The 22,469-nt window shown below is 37.7% G+C and overlaps 1 protein-coding gene across 1 annotated transcript in view; it reads left to right on the forward strand.

Moving 5' to 3' along the window:
• Positions 1-22,469, forward strand: part of mRpL21 (mitochondrial ribosomal protein L21) — a 44,739-nt gene that overhangs the window by 18,341 nt on the left and 3,929 nt on the right. The window contains exons 4-5 of the mRNA XM_090381477.1: positions 12,749-12,801; positions 20,593-20,696. Coding sequence (XP_090237603.1) covers positions 12,749-12,801; positions 20,593-20,696 — 157 coding nt within the window. The remainder of the gene's footprint in view (positions 1-12,748; positions 12,802-20,592; positions 20,697-22,469) is intronic.

The following is a 22,469-nucleotide window of genomic DNA, read 5'->3' on the forward strand; positions in this document are numbered from 1 at the left end:
GATAGAATTTCTGGTCAGTTAAAGGAGGTCATTAATATACAAGAGGAAAAGAGTGTGAGAAAGAACCTGAACCTTGGGGAACACCTGCATTAGTGGAGAAGTTAGACGACAGAGAACCATCTACCATTACCTGTGGTGAGCAGTTAGAGAGAAAACTGGATACCCAATTACAAAAAACAGTTGTCAAGCCATAAGATAGAAGCTTATTTAGAAGACCTTTGTGCTAGACATGTTTGAAAGACTTTGAAATGTCAAGGGTAATTGTTTGAGTTTCACAAAACTTTTCCATTGAATTTGTCCATAGGTGGATAACATAACCCAGAATATCACTAGTGGATTGACACTGACAGAATCCATACTGGTGATTGTTGATTAGATGGAAGGTTTCCAGATGGTTTAGGATTTGGCGGTTACTTGATTTCTCCATTATTTTACAAAGAATAGAAATAAGTGCACGGGACGATAATTGGATGTGAGGGATTTGTCACCTTTTTTAGGAACTGGCTGGATATGAGCAAATTTCCGAGCAGAAGGGAAAACACCTTTGGAATAAGAAAGTGAAAAAGGTGACACAGAACAGCAGTAAGTTCAGGAGCACAGGTTTTGAGAACAAGTGGAGAAATACCATCAGGACCTGGTACTTTCTTTGCAACACTACTTCAAAATTCATCTGATATCCTTTTGATGAAAGTCCACAGGTACCATTGATTGGAATGTACTGGGATTGGTAGGAGTTGGTTTACCAAGAATATCAATACATGAGTTAGAAGAAAAGTAGGATGCTAGCAAGTCAGTTTTAGTTTTATCTGAGGTGGCAATAGAACCATCTGGTTTTGACAGAGGTGGGAATAGAGATGGACAAAAGTTGTGACCAATAACTTTGTCAAGAGACCATAATGCTTGACAGCCACTTGGACAAATGCAAGTTTTCTATTCTTAACCTGTTCAAAACCTGGTTTGGATCGATTAATAACTGCTTTACAATTGTTCCAAGCTTTTGTATAGGCAGAAAATGAACCTGGAGATTTGGATGCAATCCAATTATGATATGCAACATTCTTATCTTGAACAGCCTTAGCACATTTATTGGAAACCAAGGTTTAGATAAAGGACGAGATTTTAGCATTAGTAGAGGCATATGATGCAAGAAAGCAAGCTTATATAGCATCAGCCAAAAAAAAAAAAACCCTTCCTGTTTCACCCATCCATTCACTCCAGAAGTTTTGTCTAATTCAGCCTTGAATTTATTTAAGCTGTCAACTTCCGCAATGACAGATGGAAGTTTGTTCCAGCAATCAACCACTTACTGGCTAAAGGCAAATTTCCACATATCTATTCTACAACTTTATATTTTATGGAGGAGTGTTGACTAAAAGATTTCATCCCTACAAGAATAATTTCACTAACAAAGTCCAAGCAAAAAGTGACATCAGAAGATTTAAAAAAAAAAAAAAGAAAAGAAATCTTGCAGATCACCCCATTTTGCATTATTGTAATGGTGAACAAAGCGAGGTTGAAAATGACCAAGAGAAAAAAGGCTCCATTGGAGAAGAAACCGTCACCAATTTGTGATCTGAGGTGCCTAGAGGACCACTCATGTTGACCATACTCAGATGGGTTGTTGATCAAGTACCACCTTTAATGGCTGTGTGATGAGGCCTTGTCTGGTATTTCTGTAGATAAATCAACAATCTATATTAGGTCATTAGTAATTTCAAAAGCCTTTCCATCTTGACCAGCTGGGTCTGTTTGACTAGAAAATGGAAGCCAGCTGGAGTTGTGAACATTTAAATCACCATAGAAAATTACTTCACTGTTAGGAAAGTTGGACTGCAGAAATTCAAGTTTCAATGAGAGGAAGTCAAAGAGTTTCAAGTGATTAGTGGAGTTGGGAGAATGATAGGAGCAGCAGATAAACTTGATGGAATGGGGTAGAGAGTTTGTCATAGAAGATCAAAAAGAGAAGATTCCAAATTACTAAGTCTCTGACAGGGAATACAAGTGTGAACATATGCACAAGTGTACTACCTTTGAAGTGATAGAAATCATAGAGTGAATGATTGGAACAACTGAGATGAGTAGTGGTTGAATAAACCAATAATCGGGAATTTGTCAGATTGTAACTGGAAATGAACATCATTGAGATTGGACCTGAGACCACATATATTTGTGAAATGAACAAGGAAGTGAATTGGAGGTTTAGATCTTTTTGCAGATAAGTTTGTTCTATTAGTTTGACTATTCATGATGTATTCAGTAATAAGAAATGGGTGGGGAGGACACGTTGTGTAAAGTAATGAAATATTTGGATATGGCATGCACATGGCAAGAATATACCCAACTCCTTCATATAATTGGGCCTTGACAATGCCCCCTGCATACGCACTACTTGAACTCTCTTCAGTCACTTTCTGGCAGAATAGAGGCAGCGAGATTATACACCAGCTGATCAAGAAGCCTCTGGGAAAGTTACCAGTAGGTTCTGTCTGGGGACTACCTAGCAGTTGGCTTGCAAACACCATTTTAGAACTGTGCCCTTGAAATGTAAGGAAGATTGGATTTCATCATGACATTCATTGTAACCTCAAAAGACACCAATCACACTGCATGATGGAAGGGATTGGGGGTTGCTGGAGCTTTGCTCTGAAGACTAAACATGGGTTGCACCACTTCAAGCCTCCAAAAGCAACATAGTAGTAGTAGTGGCATGTGATGCAAGAAAGCAAGTGTATGAGCTTATGCAGCATCAGCCAAAAAAAAAAAAAAAATCACACCATTCCCTCCAAATGTCTGTCCAGTTCCTCCTTAAATTTATTTAACCTATCAACTTCCACAACGACAGATGGAAGTTTGTTCCAGCAATTAACCACCCGCTGGCTAAAGGCAAATTTCCGCACATCTATTCTACATCTGTCTTTTCTTAATTTGAATTTATGCCCCCTTAGGTTCGTGATCTGAACAAGTGGAAGGATCCCATCAGAATTCAGCATGCTGAATTCTGATGGGATCCTTCCACTTCTGATGAGGTGTATAAGGCCTTGAACCCATTCAAGGCCTTATACACCTCAATCAGATCACTGCGCAGGTGCCTAGTCTCCAGCCACTGCAATTTGCGGAACTTAAGCCTCTCTTGGTAAGAGGATCACTTCATTCCCCTCACCAATCTTGTTGCCGTTCTCTGTACACGCTCAAGCAAATCTACATCCTTCCTAAAATGAGGCCTCCAGACCTGTAATATTGTAAATAATACAGAGGGGCAATCACCTCCTTTTCCCTGCTATATATCATTGACAAAACCCCATGACCAGCCCTGGCAGCCTGTCTGCATTGCTCAGAAAACTTCATATCTGACCGCACAATTACTCCCAGGCCTTTTTTCATTTTCTACCACCTTAAGTGTAGTACCACACAGTTGGTACGTTTCTCTGGGGTTACTTCTACCCATATGCAGTACTTTGCATTTGTCAAGGTACTTCAGTTGCCACTTCTTAGCCCATCTGACCAAATTATCTAGATCCTGTTGCAGTAGCACGTGGTGGAATTCACTGTTTAATGAGAGTCATCTACCACCTAGTATTGTCTGGTAATGCAGGGGAGTGGCATTCTTCTGTGTGGTGCGGGTGCCCACCTTTACCCCTGCTTTCCTTAATTTGCAACTAGGAGGTCACCTATAGTGCGCTAGGTGCCATATTTCAGGACTTGCACATGGGGGGTTTTACCTAGGGTTACTAAGTCCCACCATCATGAATGTGCAAGCAGAGGATTTAGCTGCCAACTACCGACAAGACTTTGCTGAAATCAGGTCAACTTAATTTGAGATGATAGAGGCTGAATATATGTTCCATCAATGTTTTAGACTCCCAGGTAGCAAGCATAGCTTGACATACCTGTTAGAATGGCTGTGACAGCTTCAAGGACCAAACGTAAGATTTTTCCACACTGAGTGGAAAAAGGCTTTCATATGATCTCATCTATGACATGAGGTTTTTATGGTCTTTTATCATTGCATGACTGAGTTAGTTGGTCCCAGATTTATGGTTGCGGTGGTTCCTTCTTGAAACTTGAATAGGAAAATCTTTTTTTTTTTTTTGCAGACAGTAAGCTGACTGAAGAGTGTGCAATTACAGACACAATATACTGATGCCTCATAGCCTTAGTTACTTTAGTGCTTAACACTACATAACTGAGGCATTTACTAATAGCAAAGTATCAATAGCGAGCTTTTCTAGAATTCATAAGGGGAGGATACGTTGTATGAATCTTTGAGTTCAGTTTTCAGAATAATGTATAGCATTTTGTGAAGTGATATGTAGTATCAGTACAGAAGATTAGTTTGCTTATTTCAGTTTTGAGGATTGCTGTACTCTACAGCTGTGACATAACTTATTTTTCCTTAATCTTATTTTAATTCTAATGATTAAGCATTAATAAGCATTTTTTATGTTATTCTCAAATATTATTTTGGGAATTAAATTCCTAGTTTTGTGAGGTGCAGAATAATATAACTTTTAGAAGTGCTTCTTGTGACTAACACAGGAAACTTATGCCTTTTACTCTCAAAAATAGCTGAGGTTTTGCTGAGGAAAACTTTAGGGAGAAATAATGACATGCTTTTTTTTTATATTCAGGTAATCAGTTAGCATTTCATAAAAATGCATTTGAATACAGTCTGATATTTCTTAATTTCATAGGTCCAACTATTTGCATGGTGTATAGGGTGCCAGCCTATAGGAGAGTGAGCTTATATGTGAGACTTGTTATCTGTTTTTTCCCTCCTTTTTTTTCTTATTATTGTTATTGAAAAATAATAATTGTGTGTTATTTGAATTGCAATTAATAGTGTTGAGTGCTGTATGCCAAATACTTTGTACATTACCCTCCAAAAAGTATCCAGACACGGTTTAAAATTGTCATCATTGCCACTGATTTTTGTAGTGTCAGATTTCTTTTGGTCCTGCTGTGATACACTCCATCCTCCTGGGTAGGCTTTCCACCAACAAACAGTTGACTGTATTAGGTTTAGTTCTCCATTTCTCCTGGAGAACAGTAACTCTTTAGTATTAGATTGACAAATGCAAAGTCATATGCATGACTTTGCATTTGTCAATGTTAAATCTCAATTGCCATTTCTCAGCCCAACTACCTAATTTTTCTAGATCATGTTGTAGTAGCATACTATCATAATTGTCAATAGCCACCTTGCTGGCCTTCATATCATCTGCAACCTTAGACATTAAGCTTGATACCCTCATCAGTATCATTAATAAATACAGAAAACAACAATGGGCCCAGCACTTAACCCTGGGGACTCCAACATTAGTCCATGATGAGCAGTGTCCATTAGTAACAATTCCATCTTCCCCCACTCAACCATCCCTTTATCCATAGCAGTAACTTGAGCTACCAATGTGGGATGTGTTGGTCTAGAGTTCACCCAACATATCAGCTCATCTCATAGGTGTTCTGTAGGATTAAAATTATACTCTGCAATGGTCATTTTTGGTCATTCCAGCTTTTGTACATTTGTGTCTCTGAACAGACATGAACATACAAAATGTATGTTCATGTCTGTTCGAGATTGGTTGTTTGGCAAAGTTGAAAACTGTGTTTTGACAGAATTTTTCACAGGACATTCTGTTTAAACAAACATGGTTCTCTACTAAAGAACTCCCACATCTTAGGGCATTGTCCAAAATGTTAAGGTCAGCATTCATGGTTCCCTGCACAACCAGAAAAGATCCTAAGCTATACTGTGAGAAATTTTGGTATGGCTTAGGTGGGGTTGTGGCATCCCCCACACCACAACTCCACCTCCTCAAAACATCATTGTTGTTACAGTGTACAGACTTTCTCTAAGAATTCTCCACATCTGCCCATCTAATCAGAATAGGTGTAGCAAAATTTGGTACTCCAAAGAACTGATTTTGTTGTTCTATGGACCAATCATGGCATTCATTGCATCATGCAAGGCAAGACCACAAATTGTTGTTGGTTATGTTTGGCTTATGTACCACTGCCTTCCCATGAAAACTGAGGTTTTGGAGCTCTATACATAATGTGTTAGTACAGACCTCAGTTCAATGTTGATGTTTCAGTTCAGTTTTAGTTCATGATTCAGTTCAGTGGTTTATGTTTAGAAAGGATGTCTAATGAGACTTTTGTACTAGCTCTCTGACTGCCCCCAGTCGTGTGGAGTAGTGAGCTTCTTGTGTGTTGCTGGATGGTACTAGAACTGTCACACTTCTATTTCATGATAATATCACTTATGATAGATTTTGTATGGTGTAAGCTGTTAGCAGTTGCATGAATTGACAAGCTAGCAGGTGTTTTGACATACAGTAATAACACCCTTCTCAAAGTCAGTCAGAACATGACTGAGTTTGCCATGATGAGTACAACTAACTTGTTTAGCTCATATATCTGTTATACCAGCATGAGTCACTTGTTTATCCAGATAGGCCCAAAAGGGCATTAAGAAAACAGGGATGTCTAGATACTTGATAAATCTTTATACCTTTTCATCTCTTTTTTTTTCTCCCCATTTCTTGTCCTCTCCACTTGTATTTGTAAATTGTGTGATGTACTATTAACAGGTCTGGTTTGTTCAGGCCTGGATAAAGAGAAACCTTTCCTACATCACACTTGTGTTTTTACTACTGAAACCTGTCAATTTATGAGAGCCAATCTCTACTGAATTTGGTCATTAATAGTAATACAATGTCAATATAGATCATGTCCGGATAACTATGTTCAAGGTGCTTTTGTTAAATTCTAATTGTTGCTAGGCTGTGTAGTTAAATTTCTTCAGTGTCGGTCTGTCTTTGCTTTTATACCTTTCATCCTTGCTTTTGCATATCCTAAAATCTTCTTACTGACAAAGGGAGACATTCTTAAAGGGCATATTTTGGCTTTTACTAAAGATTCATATTTTATGTTGATTTGATTTCGAAAGTTCTCATGGATGATAATTGATATGTATATTTTTGAATGCTGCTGTAGGGAATTTTTTTAATAGGTTTATCTGTTCATAATTATCACAAAATTGCCTTCATTGGCTTTAGAGAAAGGACAGAAGTATCACTTTTGAGTTGTTTAAAGGTTTGAATTATTAACCTGGAAAGGTTGTTAATAGAGTTCTCTGTTTGTAGTACTAAATTTCTTTAAAGCTTAGTAAAAGAAGATTGTTACAAAGTTATGAGCCCTAACATTTATTGAAGCTAATATCCAGTTATTCTAAGAAGTCTGAGCAAGACAATGATATTAACACAGTTTGTTAAGAACTTATTGAAATAGATCAGATATAAACAATGTAGTACCACTTGTCACTATACTGTTTCTCATGTTTATGTAGAATTCACTGTAAAGACATCCTATACTCCCTCCTATTGTGCCCAGACATGATAGGAGGGAGTATATGATGAGAGCCTTGTTGATCGATTCGGCCCTGGAAAGATTGTGCAAGGCTCAAGAGGTAGAATTTTTTTTCAGCCCGGTCTGTACTTGTTAACAGGAGAGATTGATTCTACAGCGATGGGATACAAATAGAGAGGGTGCAAGAATATTTGCTGATTCTATCGAGGCAGTGTTGGGTCGGAAAACTGCTAGCTTGGGGGATACAAGGACTAATAGATTAACAGTAGCCACTGGCAGAGGTGAAAGTTATTCTTGCACTGCTTCTATTGGAATGAGCAGCAGCCTGGAAAACAAGATGACTTTCAGAGACTGCTGGGAGTCATTGCGGTACAAGTAAACACATGGGCTGTGTTAGGGTAGCTAAGAATAGGAACAGGCACATGTATACTTGCGTGTACACCAATGCTAGGAGTTTGGTAAATAAATTTGATGAATTTGAGGTATTGCTCAAAGCATCAAAGGCAGATATTGTTGGGATATCAGAGATATGGTGTCACACAGATATAAGGAGTGCAGAACTGGAATTTGGGGAGTACATTGTGTACAGAAAGGACAGACAGGATAGGAAGGGAGGAGGGGTTATGCTATTAGTTAAGAAACACATAAAATCCAAAGAAATGAAGCCAGTCAACATTGCTGGACAGTGCAGTATCGAGTCAGTTTGGTGTGACATAAGCTTTGGGAGATCAAAATTGAGAGTAGGAGTGTGTTATAGGCCTAATGACTCTGATGAGTATAATAGGAAACTGTACAGGGAAATAGAGTGGGCCAGTAAATCAGAGAGTCTTATAATGGGGGAATTTTAATTTCCCAGATATTGACTGGAATTTGTGGGTTGGTCACTCACACACTAGCAAGGCTTTTGTGGATTTATTGGATGATTGTTTTCTACATCAGCATGTTCGGGAGGCAACTAGAGGGAGTAATACTCTTGATTTGATTATCAGTAATGATTCTTCATGCATTAAGAATCTGCAGATAAATGAACCATTAGGTGGCAGTGATCACAGTGTGATGAAGTGGGATTTACTCAAAGAGGTAACTAGCATCAGAGGTAAAGGAAAGGGTTTTTGCTTTCGTAAAGGCAACTATAATAGTCTGAGACACTATTTAAATTTTATACAGTGGGACCAACTGATGATGTTATCAACAGTAAATTCAAAATGGGAAGCATTCAAAGAATTTATCTTGGAAACTACTAGGCTTTACATACCAACTAATAAAAATATTGTTCAAGGTTTAGGCCTAAATGGATGTCAGATGAACTAATGAAACATGGCAGAGAAGAAAAATGCATGGGATACATATAAATTAATGGGCGACATGGAAGCCTATGATAGATATAAGTTGGTCTGTAACCAAGTCACAAAGGAGATTAGGCAGGCAAAGGCAGACTATGTAGAAATACTTGGCAAAGGATGCAAAGAAAAACAGAAAAGAGTTCTTTACCTATGTAAACTCTAGAAGGAAAGGGATGAATCAGATTGGTCCACTGGATATTGATGGTTCAGCTGTTGATGATCCTGCTCAGGTGGCTAACAAACTAAACGAGTATTTTGCATCTACATTCACACATGAGGAGTTATTCAGGAAGGGGAATGCTAGAGGTCAAGTAAACTCTGGCAGTGAGCTAGATGATTTTGTAATAACTGAGAGGAATGTGGAGGAGAAATTGTTGAGGATAAACAAAAAAAAGACTCTTGGGGTGGATGGGATCTATCCAGTTATTTTAAAGTAGGCAGCAAAGGAAGTAAGCAAACCCTTAGACATAATTATGAGAGCATCTTTGGACTCAGGGGAGGTACCCATAGACGGGAGATGTGCAAATGTGACCCCAATTTACAAAGGAGGATCAAAGGCTGACACAAGTAATTATAGATCTGTGAGTTTAACTTCTGTTCCAGGAAAATTAGAGGAGGCACTGGTTAAAGAAGCACTGCAGGATCATTTAGACAAGACTTCAGTTAAAGCACGGACACAGCATGGTTTTGTTAAGGGAAAGTCTTGCCTGACAAATTTGATTGAATACTATGATGCAGTCACAAAAAAAAATTGGATGCAGGGAATAACTTGGATATTATATATTTGGATCTTAGAAAGGCTTTTGATACTGTTGCACATAGAAGACTGCTGCACAAATTGGAGCAGTGTGGCATTGGAGGCAAATTGCTGCTATGGATAAAGGGATGATTGAGAAGGGGGAGAAGACAGAGAATGGTAATCAATGGACACTGCTCATTGTGGACTAATGTTATTAGTGGAGTCCCTCAGGGTTCAGTGTTGGGTCCATTGTTGTTTTCTGTATTTATAAATGTTATTGATGATCGTATATCAAGCTTAATGTCCAAGTTTGCAGATGATACAAAAGTTGGCAGGGTTTTTAAGGACACTACTGACAGTATGCTGCTGCTGCAACAGGATCTGGAAAGGTTGAGCAGATGGGCTGAGAGGTGGCAAATGAAGTTTAACATTGACAAATGTAAAGTACTACATATGGGAATCAGTAACCCCAGAGCAACGTATCAACTCTGTGGTACTACGCTGACAGTGGTAGAGAATGAAAAGGACCTGGGGGTAATTGTGCAGGCAGACCTGAAGTTGTCTGAGCAGTGCAGACGGGCTGCAAGAGTAGTTCATGGTGTCTTGTCAATGATATACAGGAATTTTTCTAGCAGGGATAAGGAGGTGATTATTCCGTTGTATAAGGCAATGATCAGGCCCCCTTGAGTACTATATACAGGTCTGGAGGCCTCATTTCAAGAAGGATGTAGAGCTGCTGGAACGAATACAGAGAAGGGCAACAAGATTAGTGAATGGAACAAAGAGTTGCTCTTACGAAGAAGGCTTAAGTTTTGCAAATTACAGTGTTTGGAGACTAGGCACCGGCGAGGTGATCTGATGGAGGTGTATAAAGCCTTGAATGGTTTGAGCATGCTCAGTGTCGATGGGATTCTTCCTCTTGCTCAGAATAATCAACTGAGAGGGCATAAATTCAAATTGAGAAAAGACAGATGTGCGGAAATTTGCCTTTAGCCAGCGGGTAGTTGGTTGGTGGAACAGACTTCCATCCCTTGTTGTGGAAGTTGATAGCCTAAATAAATTTAAGGCTCAGCTGGACAGGTATTTTAAACAATGGAGGGCTGAAATGGGAGTGGTGTGTTTTTTTTTTTTTTTTTTTGGCTAATGCTGAATAAGCTTGCTTTCTTGCATCATATGCCTCTACTAATGCTAAAAACTTTATATCTGCCTGCACAATTACCTCCAGGTCATTTTCATTCTCTACCACTGTCAGTGTAGTACCACAGAGTTGATACGTTACTCTGGGGTTACTGCTTCCCATATGTAGTACTTTACATTTGTTAATGTTAAAAATTTCATTTGCCACCTCTCAGCCCATCTGCTCAACCTTTCCAGATCCTGTTGCAGCAGCATACTGTCATTAGTGTTCTTAACAACCCTGCCAACCTTCGTGTCATCTGCAAACTTGGACATTAAGCCTGATATACCATCATCAATATCATTTATAAATACAGAAAATTACAGTGGACCCAACACTGAACCCTGGGGGACTCCCACTAATAACATTAGTCCATGAAGAGCAGTGTCCATTGATTACCACTCTGTCTTCTCCCACTCAACCATCTCTTTATCCATAGCAGCAATTTGCCTCCAGTGCCACACTTCTCCAATTTGTGCAGCAGTCTTCCATGTGCAACAGTATCAAAAGCCTTTCTAAGATCCAAATATATGATATCAAAGTTATTTCCTGTATCCAGTTCCTTTGTGACCACATCATAGTATCCAATCAAATTGGTTAGACAAGACTTCCCCTTAACAAAACCATGCTGTGTCCGAGCTATAACTATGATCCTGCAGTGCTTCTTTAACCAGTGCCTCCATTAATTTCCCTGGAACAGAAGTGAAACTAACAGGTTTATAATTACTTGTGTCGCCCTTTGATCCTCCTTTGTGAATTGGAGTCACATTTGCACATCTCCAGTCCATGGGTACCTCCCCTGAGTCCAATGAAGCTCTCATAATTATGGCTAATGGTTTGCTTACTTTATTTGCGTGTGTCTTTTTTATATTTATCTTCAACAATTTCTCTTCCACTTCCCCCTCAGTTATTACAAAATCATCTAGTTCGCTGACAGAGTTTAATTCACCTCTGGCATTCCCCTCCCTGAATAACTCATCATGTGTGAATGTAGATGCAAAATACTCATTGCCAAAGCTTATAGACCATCAGCTAAAAAAAAAAATAAAATACACTTATCTCACCCTCATCCATCCATCTGCTCCAAGAATTTGTCTAGTTCTTCCTTGAATTTATTCAAACTAACCACTTCCGCACCAACAGATGAAAGTTTGTTCCCACAATCAACCGTCTTCTGGCTGAAGGCGAACTTCTACACATCTACCATGTAACCATCCTTCCTCACTTCGAATTTATGCTCCCTCATCTGTTATCTTAATATTGTTAAGATAACAGATGAGGGAGAGTTGAGATAATGATATTGATACCAGATGTTATCAATATCGTTATCTCAGCAAGAGGAAGAATGCTATCAACGTTGAGCTTACGCAATCCTATCCTTAAACACCTCAATCAGATCACCTAGTATTCAGATGCTCCAACTTGCAGAATGAAAGCCTTTCTTGGGAAGAGCACCTTATTGTTCCTTTTACCAATCTCGTTGCCTGCCTCTACTCTTGTTCCAGATCTACATTCTTCCTAAAATGAGACCTCCAGACCTGTATACAGTACTCAGGATGCAGCCTAACTATGGTCTTGTACAAAGGATAATCAACTCCTTATGCCTGATAACAAAATTTCTGCATATCATTGAGAAAACCCCATGAACTGTTCTGACAGCCTATCTGCACTGCTCATGGAACTTCAGGCGCCTCCATAGCCAGGTGGGCAGGAGCAGCAGTGCGTAGCACACGCTTCTTGATTAGACTGGGGTTTGAGCCCATGACTGCGAAATACGGAGGATGCAGAAAGGTCAGGGAATGACCACCGCATACCCCCGGAGCAATATGGCCTTAGTTGCTAATGCTCCTAAAAACCAAATAACAAGCAAGCAGGGAACTTCATGTCTGACTGTACAGTTATCCCCCAAGTCTTTTTCTTTTTTTACTATCCTCAGGTGTAGTACCACACAGTTGTGATGGTAATTTGGGATTACTTGCATTTGTCAATGTTGAACGTCAACTGCCGTTTCTCAGCTAATTTGCTGTGAATAAAATCACTTAAGCTACATTTTTAAAATAGTTTTAAGTAATGAAAAGTTTGTAGAATTACAATATAACTTATTATTTTTGTTCATAGATTTTGCTTGTTGGAAGTAAAGATTTTACATTGATAGGGAGACCAGTCTTGGGGTAAGTAGTATGTAATCAGAGGTAAGCATGCAAGCCATATTTTTCTTTCATTTCATTATTTTATAAAATTTGTGAATTTTTAATAGTACTTCTGTGTTAAGAACAGCATACTGAATGAATATACAGCCAGGCCTCGCATAATGCGAGTTCGATCAACGCGATTTTCAGTTAATGCTATTTGAAAAATTATACCACTTTTCACTTTACACGATGCAAATTTCCAGTTAGCGCGATCTTTTTTTTTTTTTTTATGCGATAGTTGAAAAAGATTTGAATCACACATTAAGCTCGGAAGGGCAATAAACAAACGTTTGCCTGCTGCCCTCCTCAGTGTGTTCCATCAACCATCGGAAGAAGACGTGTTACTTGTTTGTCTCCCACTAATAAAGTCAATGCACACTTGCATAAAAATTCAAATTTTTAAATGAGCCAGATGAAAATGTTACCGCGAAGGAGATAACAGTAAAAAAATTAGATGAAATCTTTCATATCGCATAGAACCTCAAACAAAAGGTTTGAGATTCTTTTATTTATTTTGCCAGGACCCAGAGAAGATTGTTGTCGGCTATCGGAAATTGATTGCTGAAAAGAGAAAGTCAACACTGTTCAAATATTTCCACAACAGTCATTTCTTCATTGTGTATTTTATGTCAGAGGTTCCCAGACTTTCTCGGTTCATGGTGCCCTTAGTATCTCAGTAATTTTTTCAAGGCGCACCCAGACCAAAAGAAATACCTAACAGCTCCGTTTAGTAGTTAGGTCCAAACAACTTAATAAGAAATGCTGAAACTGTGAACTACCTCGAGCTAGTAGTTCGCGTGGTGTCCGACAGATGTTGAGTATCGCTGTTTCCCTCGAAAATTTAAAATATTCCGCGGTGCACAGTTTGGGAACCGCTGTTTTATGCAATAAACATTTAATTCCATAATTATTTTCATTATCTTTTACATTGTATACAGTTAAAAAGTTATTTAAAAGGTATTTTTAAAATTATTTATGGATATTCCAGAAGGTCAAGGACTAATTATAATTTTTCCTATTGATTATTATATTCGATTAACACATTTCCGTTTTGCACAATGCACTCACGGGACAAATTAATTGCGTTAATCGAGGCCAGCCTGTATATATATATTTTTTTATATTTCCATCTTAATTGCAAATGTCACTAAAAGCAAATTTTGACATTTTTTTTTTAAATTTTTATTTTTTATGTTGATCTCAAACATGAAAGATATTAGAACCCTGACTCACCATGTATGGCTTGAAAGCTGAGCAGATGGAAGATACTTGTTGACAATGTACTTGAGTATTGGTATTGGTCATAGGAAAGGAAGCTGTGTACTTTTGCTGCACTGGCCTAATAATAATAAAATAAAATAATAATAATAAATAAATCCAAAAATAACATTAAAATAAAGTAAAATATAAAAAATAAAAGAATATATATAAAAAGTAGATAAGAAAATATACTAATTATGTGCTTCCCTCCCCACGTAGATAGCTATCCAGTTGACCCTTAAATTTCTTCAAACTGTGAGCTTCAACAGCTTCACATCCTCCAGTATCATAACTCCTTGATTCTTTTCTTTCTCTACTGATTTTAATTCAACTTCACTGAGCATATAAGTTACTTTGGAGTTGCTATTCCTGAAATGTAAGACTTTGAATTTGGGTAAATTAAAACATTGCCACTTTTTTGACTTACCCTTGAAGCATGTCCAAATAATCCTTAAGAAGCACTAATTGTTAATGACTCTACCAATCTTTACATCATCTGAAAATTTTGATGTCACGCCGCCTACTCCCTCATCGATGTCATTTATGAAAATCAGAAAGATCAGTTAAGAGAAAGATCACTGCTGGAACAACAGATTTCAGCAGACCAATTAGTCTGCTGAAATCACACTAACTGGTCTGTAGTTTACCTACTATGCCTTTAGACCCACCCCTAATTTTCAGGAAATACATGCAAAGAAAAGTTAGTTCAGTGAGTTTGGAATTGAACATCATCATCATCAGCCATTTTCAGTCCACTGCAGGATGGCCTCTCCAGCAACTGGAGTTGAACAGCGAACAGTTATTGACAAACTGAAGCATATGGTCAAACTGGTTTGGAAAAACAAGGTTACTGTAGATGCCGTTCTGAAGAACAGTGCTCTTGAAATATCTATTGAAAAGACATGCAGCAGAAACTGAACATTGGCATTTGGAAGGAATAAAGAAGAGAGAGAGAGAGAGAGAGAGAGAGAGAGAGAGAGAGAGAGAGAGATTGTAAGAGATGGATCATTAATTAATTTTTGTCTGCCTTCTCGGGGTTATTCTCATTAAGGATATGTGTATACCTGTCATTTATTTATTCTCATCATTTAACATATAAAATATATGTTGGTCATCAGTTAACATTAAAATCAGTAGTTTCATAATTGAAAAAAAATAATAATAAATACATAAAATAACAGCTGCATATTTAAGTAACAGACTTTACAGGCATTTTCTGAAATTTTTAGTAAAGTCTGTTATTTTTAAAATATGCAGGCGTTATTATTATTATTTAATTTTTTTTTTCAATTATAAAATTACTGATTTTAATGTTATACACTTAAAAGCCAAAGTTTGGTGGTTTAGTCTAAGTATAACAACCATGTGTTGGAATATGTTACAATTTTAGGTGGAAAAACATAGACATTGTTGTTCTGGGTGAAAAAACTGTTTTTGGTGGAAAAACTTTTGTTTTAGGTGGAAAAACATAGACATTGCTGTTCTGGGTGAAAAAACTGTTTTTGGTGGAAAAACTTTTATTTTAGGCGGAAAAACATAGACTTTGAGGTCAGATTTGCAGTCTGGCAGCCCCCAACAATTTTAACATGAATCCCTTATCATATCATGACTATCGGTTAATGATCCAAATTTGCTGTTGGCTGTGGCAGTGATCGATACCAAGATGCCTGGTGGCCAGTCTGTGGACTTTGTATGCCCTGTGCTTTGACAGATACCTTTGATTTTATAATGAAGATTTTTTTTTTTTATGTGAACCCCAAACACGAGAGGTATTAGAACCTATAGTACTTAGTACCGTGCTTGGGTTGGAGGTTGAGAAGACGAAAGAAGATATTTGTTGACATTGGACTTGAACTTCTGTAGATTGTAATTTTCAAGAAATATGTATGAAGGAAGGTTGTTCCAGAAAACGGCAGTTGAATGAATAAATGAGGAAGACGAAAAGTTGGTTCTGTGGGTTTGAAGTTGGACAGTAAATGGATATTGGCTGGTGGCGGCACGTGTTTGGACTGTTTTGAAAGAGAGGGTGGGAATTATAGAAGCCAGTTCAGAAGAACAGTGCCCATGGAAGTATCTGTAGAAGAGGCATGCAGCAGAAACAGTACGTCTATGAGAGAGCGAGTGGAGAGACTCTGTTAGAGATGAATCATTAATTAACCTAACTACCCTCTTTTGAATGGAATCAAGAAGCCTGAGAGAGGTTTTGGGGGCACCACCCCAGATGTGGGAACAATATTCCATAGCAGGGCGGATTTGCAATTTATACAGAGTGAGCAGCTGTTTGGAAGAAAAGTAACGCTGAGAGCGAAAGAGAAAACCAAGTTTTTTAGATGCGGAGGAAGCAATATTTGTAAAGTGCTTGTGCCAAGAGAGATTAGAAGTCAGGGTAATCCCCAAAAGAGATATATCATTTTGCCTAGAAATCGGAATGTCACTAAAGATAAGCATAGGAGCAGAAGAATCCTTTTTGCGAGATATAAGAGAAGACTGAGTTTTAGAAGGGTTGAAATCAATTAAGTTGTCTTTGCCCCACTGGAGAATTACCTGAAGATCGGCATTTAAGGAATTGGTAGCAGATTTTCGAGAAGTTGAAGCTGATTGAGCAGGACAAGGTTTCTCAAAATGGAAAGTTGAATGCAATGTGCTATCATCGGCAAAACTATGGATAGGATTTCCAGTCAATGGAAGAAGGTCATTGATATACAAAAGGAATAGAGTGGGGGAAAGAACTGAACCTTGGGGGACACCGGCATTAGTGGAGAAGTTAGAAGACAGAGAGCCATCTACCATCACACTCAGTGAGCGATCAGAGAGAAAACTGGATAACCAATTACTAAAAACAGTTGGCAAACCATAAGATGGAAGTTTGTTTAGAAGACCTATATGCCAAACACGATCAAAAGCCTTTAAGATGTCAAGAGTAACTACTTGTGTTTCACCGAACCTTTCCATTGAATTAGTCCATAAATGGGTAACATAAGCCAGAATATCACCAGTGGATCGACACTGACGGAATCCATACTGGCGATCGTTGATCAGATGGAAGGTTTCTAGGTAGTTTAAGAGTTGGCGGTTAATTGATTTCTCCATTACTTTAGAGAGAGTAGAAGTAATTGCAATGGAACGATAATTGGATGGGAGGGATTTGTCACCCTTTTTGGGTACTGGCTGGATATGAGCAAATTTCCAAGCAGAAGGAAAAACACCTTTGGAATAAGAAAGGGAAAAGAGGCGGCAAAAAATAGGAGTAAGTTCAGGAGCACAGGTTTTGAGAACAAGTGGAGAAATACCATCAGGACCTGGAGCTTTCTTAGCATCAAGATTCATCAAAATCCTTCTGATATCCTTTTGACGGAAGACCACAGGAGGCATTGAATGGAGCGTGTTGGGAATGGTGGGAGGTGTTTTACCAAGATCATAAATACATGAGCTGGAAGAAAAATGGGATGCTAGCAGGTCAGCTTTATCCTTGGCTGAAGTGACAACAGAACCATCTGGTTTGGACAGAGGTGGGAGCAGAGATGGGCAAAAGTTGGGGACAATAGCTTTGGCAAGAGACCAGAATGCTCGGCTACCATTAGGGCAAGAAGCAAGTTTTCTACTCTTAGCCTGTTCAAACTCTAGTTTGGACTGATTAATAACTGCTTTACAATTGTTGCGAGCTTTGGTGTAGGCAGAATATGAAACTGAAGAATTAGAAACAAGCCAATTACGATATGCAACATTCTTCTCTTGAACAGCCTTAGCACATTTATTGGAAAACCAAGGTTTAGATAAGGGACGAGATTTTAAAGTGGAGTGTGGGATAAAGGATTCCATTCCTGCAAGAATAATTTCACTGACAAGATCTGAGCAAACATTGACATCAGAAGTTTTGAAACAGTAATCCGACCAAGGAAAAGAAGAAAAGAAGTCTCGCAGGTCATCCCATTTTGCATTCTTGTAATGGCAAACAACACGAGGTTGGGAATAGCCATGAGATAAAGGTTCCATTGGAGAAGAGACAATCACCAAGTTGTGATCTGAAGTGCCTAACGGACCTCTCACTTCGACCGTGTACTTAGAAGGATTGTTTGTGAGAAAAAGATCAAGCGTATTGGCTGTATGATTAGGATTGTCCGGTATTCTTGTAGGTAAATGAACAATCTGTGCTAGGTCATTAGTAATTGCAAAAGCCTCAGCATCTCGACCTGCTGGGTCAGTCTGACTAGAAAACGGAAGCCAGCTGGAGTTGTGAACATTAAAATCACCAAGGAAAATTACCTCACTGTTAGGAAAGTTGGACTGGAGAAAGTCAAGTTGCAAAGAGAGGAAGTCAAAGAGCTCCAGGTGATTAGTGGAGTTGGGAGAATGGTAGAGACAACAGATGAATTTTACACAATGAGGTAGAGAGATTTTAAGCCAGAGGAGATTCCAAATTGCCAAGTCTCTGACAGGGAATATCAGGACTGACCTATGCACAAGTACCACCTTTGAGACGAAAGGAATCATACAGCGAATAATTTGGCCATCTGAGATGAGCAGTAGTTGAATCAACCGATAACTGAGATTCTGTCAGAAAAAGTAGATGGGGTTTGGCAGACTGCAAGTGGAAATGGACATCGTTGAGATTAGAATTAAGACCACGTATATTTGTGAAATGAATGAGAAAGTCCTTGGGAGGTTTAGATCTTTTCGCAGATAAGCTTGCTCTATTAGTTTGACAATTCATGGTGTATTCAATAGTAAGAAAAAGTGGGTGGGACATGCTGTATGAAGTAATGAAATTTTTGGATATGGCGTACAGGTGGTAAGAATATACCTAGATCCTTGACATAACGTGGCCTCGGCAATGCTCCCCGCATACACACTACTCGGACTCCCTCCAGTCACTATCTGGCAGAGTAGAGGTAGCAAGATTATACACTAGCTGATCCGGAAGCCTCCTAGAGAGTTACCAATAGGTTCGGTCCGGTGTACTAACTAGCGGCCGGCCTGCGAACACCGTTTTAGAGTGTACCCCCGAAATGTAAGGAATATTGGATCTCGCCACGACGTTCATCATAACCTCAAAAGTCATCAATCATACTGCATGATGGAAGAGATAGGGAAGTGTTGACTGGAACTTAGCTCTAGAGACTAAACATGGGTTCCACCACTTCAAGCCTCCAATAATCGCTTTATCGCTTATTATCTTAATTTCAGTGCATGTTTTTTGTAAGTAGCATTAACAAATCAGGTGGAGGTTAGCACACCATTCTCAGATTGTTACTGGTATTGTTATTTATTGTGTTTACAGATTGTTACATATTGAATTTGTTTGTTCTTTTAAAAATGTTTGTTTTGGGATTTTTTTAAGAGAACTTGTGTGTGGAAGGTTAAGTTAAGTTACTTTGGATTTGTTGAGCTGTGTGACTGCTGATGAAATGTAATCATGTTCTATATGTTTTTGTGTGCATTGAGTTTTAGGTGCATCAGCAATTTTGGCTGTTTTGTGCCATTGTGTTGTGTCTGTACAAGCATGTCATAGCCGAGTGGTCAGGAGCGTGAGTGCAGTAGTATGCGCTCTTTGAGTGGACTGGAGTTCAAGCCAGTGACTGCTAAATATGATTAACATTTTTATTGATAATTTATTGTAGTGGATAATGACATCCTTTTTCCTATTTGCAAAGTTCCCATATATCATAGATGGGACACTTGTGTGCCTTGTTTACATTGCATGGAAAATTTCATGTCTGACTGAATCATAACCATAAGTTTTTTTTTTTTTTCCCTTGTATAAACAAGAACATTTTTTTATTTCTTTTTCATGTGCACATTTGCATGTTGTGCAAGGTGAACAATCCTTAACTCATGGGGGAAGCCCTACTTCTTCGGTCTGAGATTGGCTTACTACAATCTCGATTGAAGAGGACTTCATAAATTCCGCCGTCATGGATGGGAATTGAACCCAGACCTCTCCTAAAGTGGCATGTGAAGCCACTATGCCAGTGGTTTTCAACCGGGGTGCCTCAGCAACATTCCAGGGGTGCCATGTAATTTGGGTTTAATTTACTTAAACTATTATTATTTTTTTAATTTATATATGTATTTCATTATAAAAAGGTGTACAGTATCTTTTTAATTTTGTGGTGATCTATAATTGATGTTTACTTATTACCTCTATATAAAGAATAAAATTATATACTGTATGTATATAATTTGTATTATGAAATGTACTTTTTATAATTATATTATTATAATAAATATCATATAACATATATATTTTTTAATATTATATATATACAGAGAGAGAATCGGATCTAACAGGCAGAAAACTGAGTAGGGGTGCCGCAAAATAAAATAAATTACTTAGGGGTGCCATTATTAAAAAAAAGGTTGAAAACCACTGCACTATGCTATCATGGAGACGCGTTCCAGATACTTCCACAGTTTACTGATTTTTTCTGAGCAGTTAAATATGTTTTTATATTTAGTCTTAAAGATATGTATTTGCATGAGTATTTCATGGTTTATTATTGTTTTATTTAGAAAAGATCTTGTGAGGATAGAAGCTACAGTTATTGAAAAGACATTGTCCCATGTTTTATTTAATTTTTTTATGATACCTAGAAAGAGACATAAAAGGCTAAAATGTAAGTACTTTTTATGTAATTTAATTTCACTTTTCACCCCAGTTCTTTTTGAGCATGGTTTAAAATTGTAACCTTAATTGTTTTTTTATGATTCAATTAGTGTTTCTTTTTTGAAATGTTATTACCCTAATTAAGCTACCAAAATAAAATAATATCATTTTATTATTTTTTCTTGCTGTTTTAATGAAAGGTTGATTCTGACTGTTTTAATTTATCAGTAAGCTCATTGGCCCCAATTTTAAAAACTTAGTAGATTCAGCATTAATGAAAATTTCTTATTGTGTCCCACCCACCCACTGAAGAATACAATTCAGTCTGTGACATCAAAATATCTTATTGATAATCATCAATATGATAGTATTTGTTTTTTTAAAAAATCGTGTCTTTTTTTTTATTATTATTTTTTGATTTGATGCCAGTTTTTCAAAGCTCTTTTAATATTAATTTGTTTTTTTTCTGCTGTGTACTCAATTTTTTTATTTTCAATTATTCATCTTTTATAACATGGCCATCATTTTAAATTTTGCTACTCACTCAGATATACCTCATTATAAAAGTATGATTTGAATAAACAATGTGTTATGAGAAGTACACACAATTTGTTTGCAATCCAAGGTGGATTCAAAAATTTTTTTTGTTTAATACGTTTTTGTTGTTCTAGTGTGGATGCCAATAGATTATTAATATTATAATGGCTAAATGATGCAAGGAAGCAGGCATTTTATATGATATCTTACCAATTATTCATATCTTACTTATCATTCATATCTTACCAATCTGATTGCCCTTTTCTGAGTTCTTTCTAGACATACACATGTAAAGACATAGCTTTCTAGTTCTGTGCTTTTTTTTTCAAGTGTGGCCTCCAACCTGAACAATGTTTTAAATGTGGTCTCACCGTCATCTTATACAAAAGGATAATGACATCCTTTTTCCTATTTGCAAAGTTCCCATATATCATAGATGGGACACTTGTGTGCCTTGTTTACATTGCATGGAAAATTTCATGTCTGACTGAATCATAACCATAAGTCCCCCCCCCCCCGGATTACTTTTAATTCCACTCTCCTTAGCTTAACTGCTGGATTTCTGTTCCCCAGTCAGAAAACCTTACATTTAGAAGAATTACACTTCATTTTTCAGGCCATTTGTGCAACTGATCTAAGTCATTTTGAAGCAGAATGTCCTGGTTCATGTTTTTTACCTCCCTTCCTAACTTTAAATCAACATCAAACTTTGCCAACTTCCTCATCAATGTCATTACAGAAATAAGAAACAGAAGTGACTCCTAATGCTGAAGGATTCCACTTGCTGTACTGGTTCATCCTGTGGTATGTCTGTTTATGGTTACTCTGTCTCTTATCTTTTAGCCAACATGTGATCTATCATAGGAGCTTGCCATTAATCCCAATTTGCTCTGTTCAAAAGCTTTACTGAAATCAATATAAATACTATCAGAGTTGTTTCTTGCATCCAGCATTTTTATGGCTTCATAATAATTAACTAGATTGATTAGTCAAGACTTCCTCCTCACAAACCCATGCTGTGATCTATTATAGAAAGAATTCCTGCAGAGATGGTCCTATATTGTATCATTAATCAGAAACTTCATGATTTTATCTACCACCAAAATCAAACTCACTGTTCTGTATTTGGCCATATCTTTCGCACTGTCTTTGTGAAGTGGAATGGCATTAGCAGTCCTCTAGTCCAGGAGGTCTTTCTGGATTCTAATGATCTCATAACACCCTAAATGAAATTATGCACTCACAT

The sequence above is a fragment of the Mastigoproctus giganteus genome, chromosome 9 (assembly GCF_048544385.1).
Source record: "Mastigoproctus giganteus isolate SK-2022 chromosome 9, ASM4854438v1, whole genome shotgun sequence".
In the NCBI taxonomy this organism is placed as follows: domain Eukaryota; kingdom Metazoa; phylum Arthropoda; class Arachnida; order Uropygi; family Thelyphonidae; genus Mastigoproctus; species Mastigoproctus giganteus.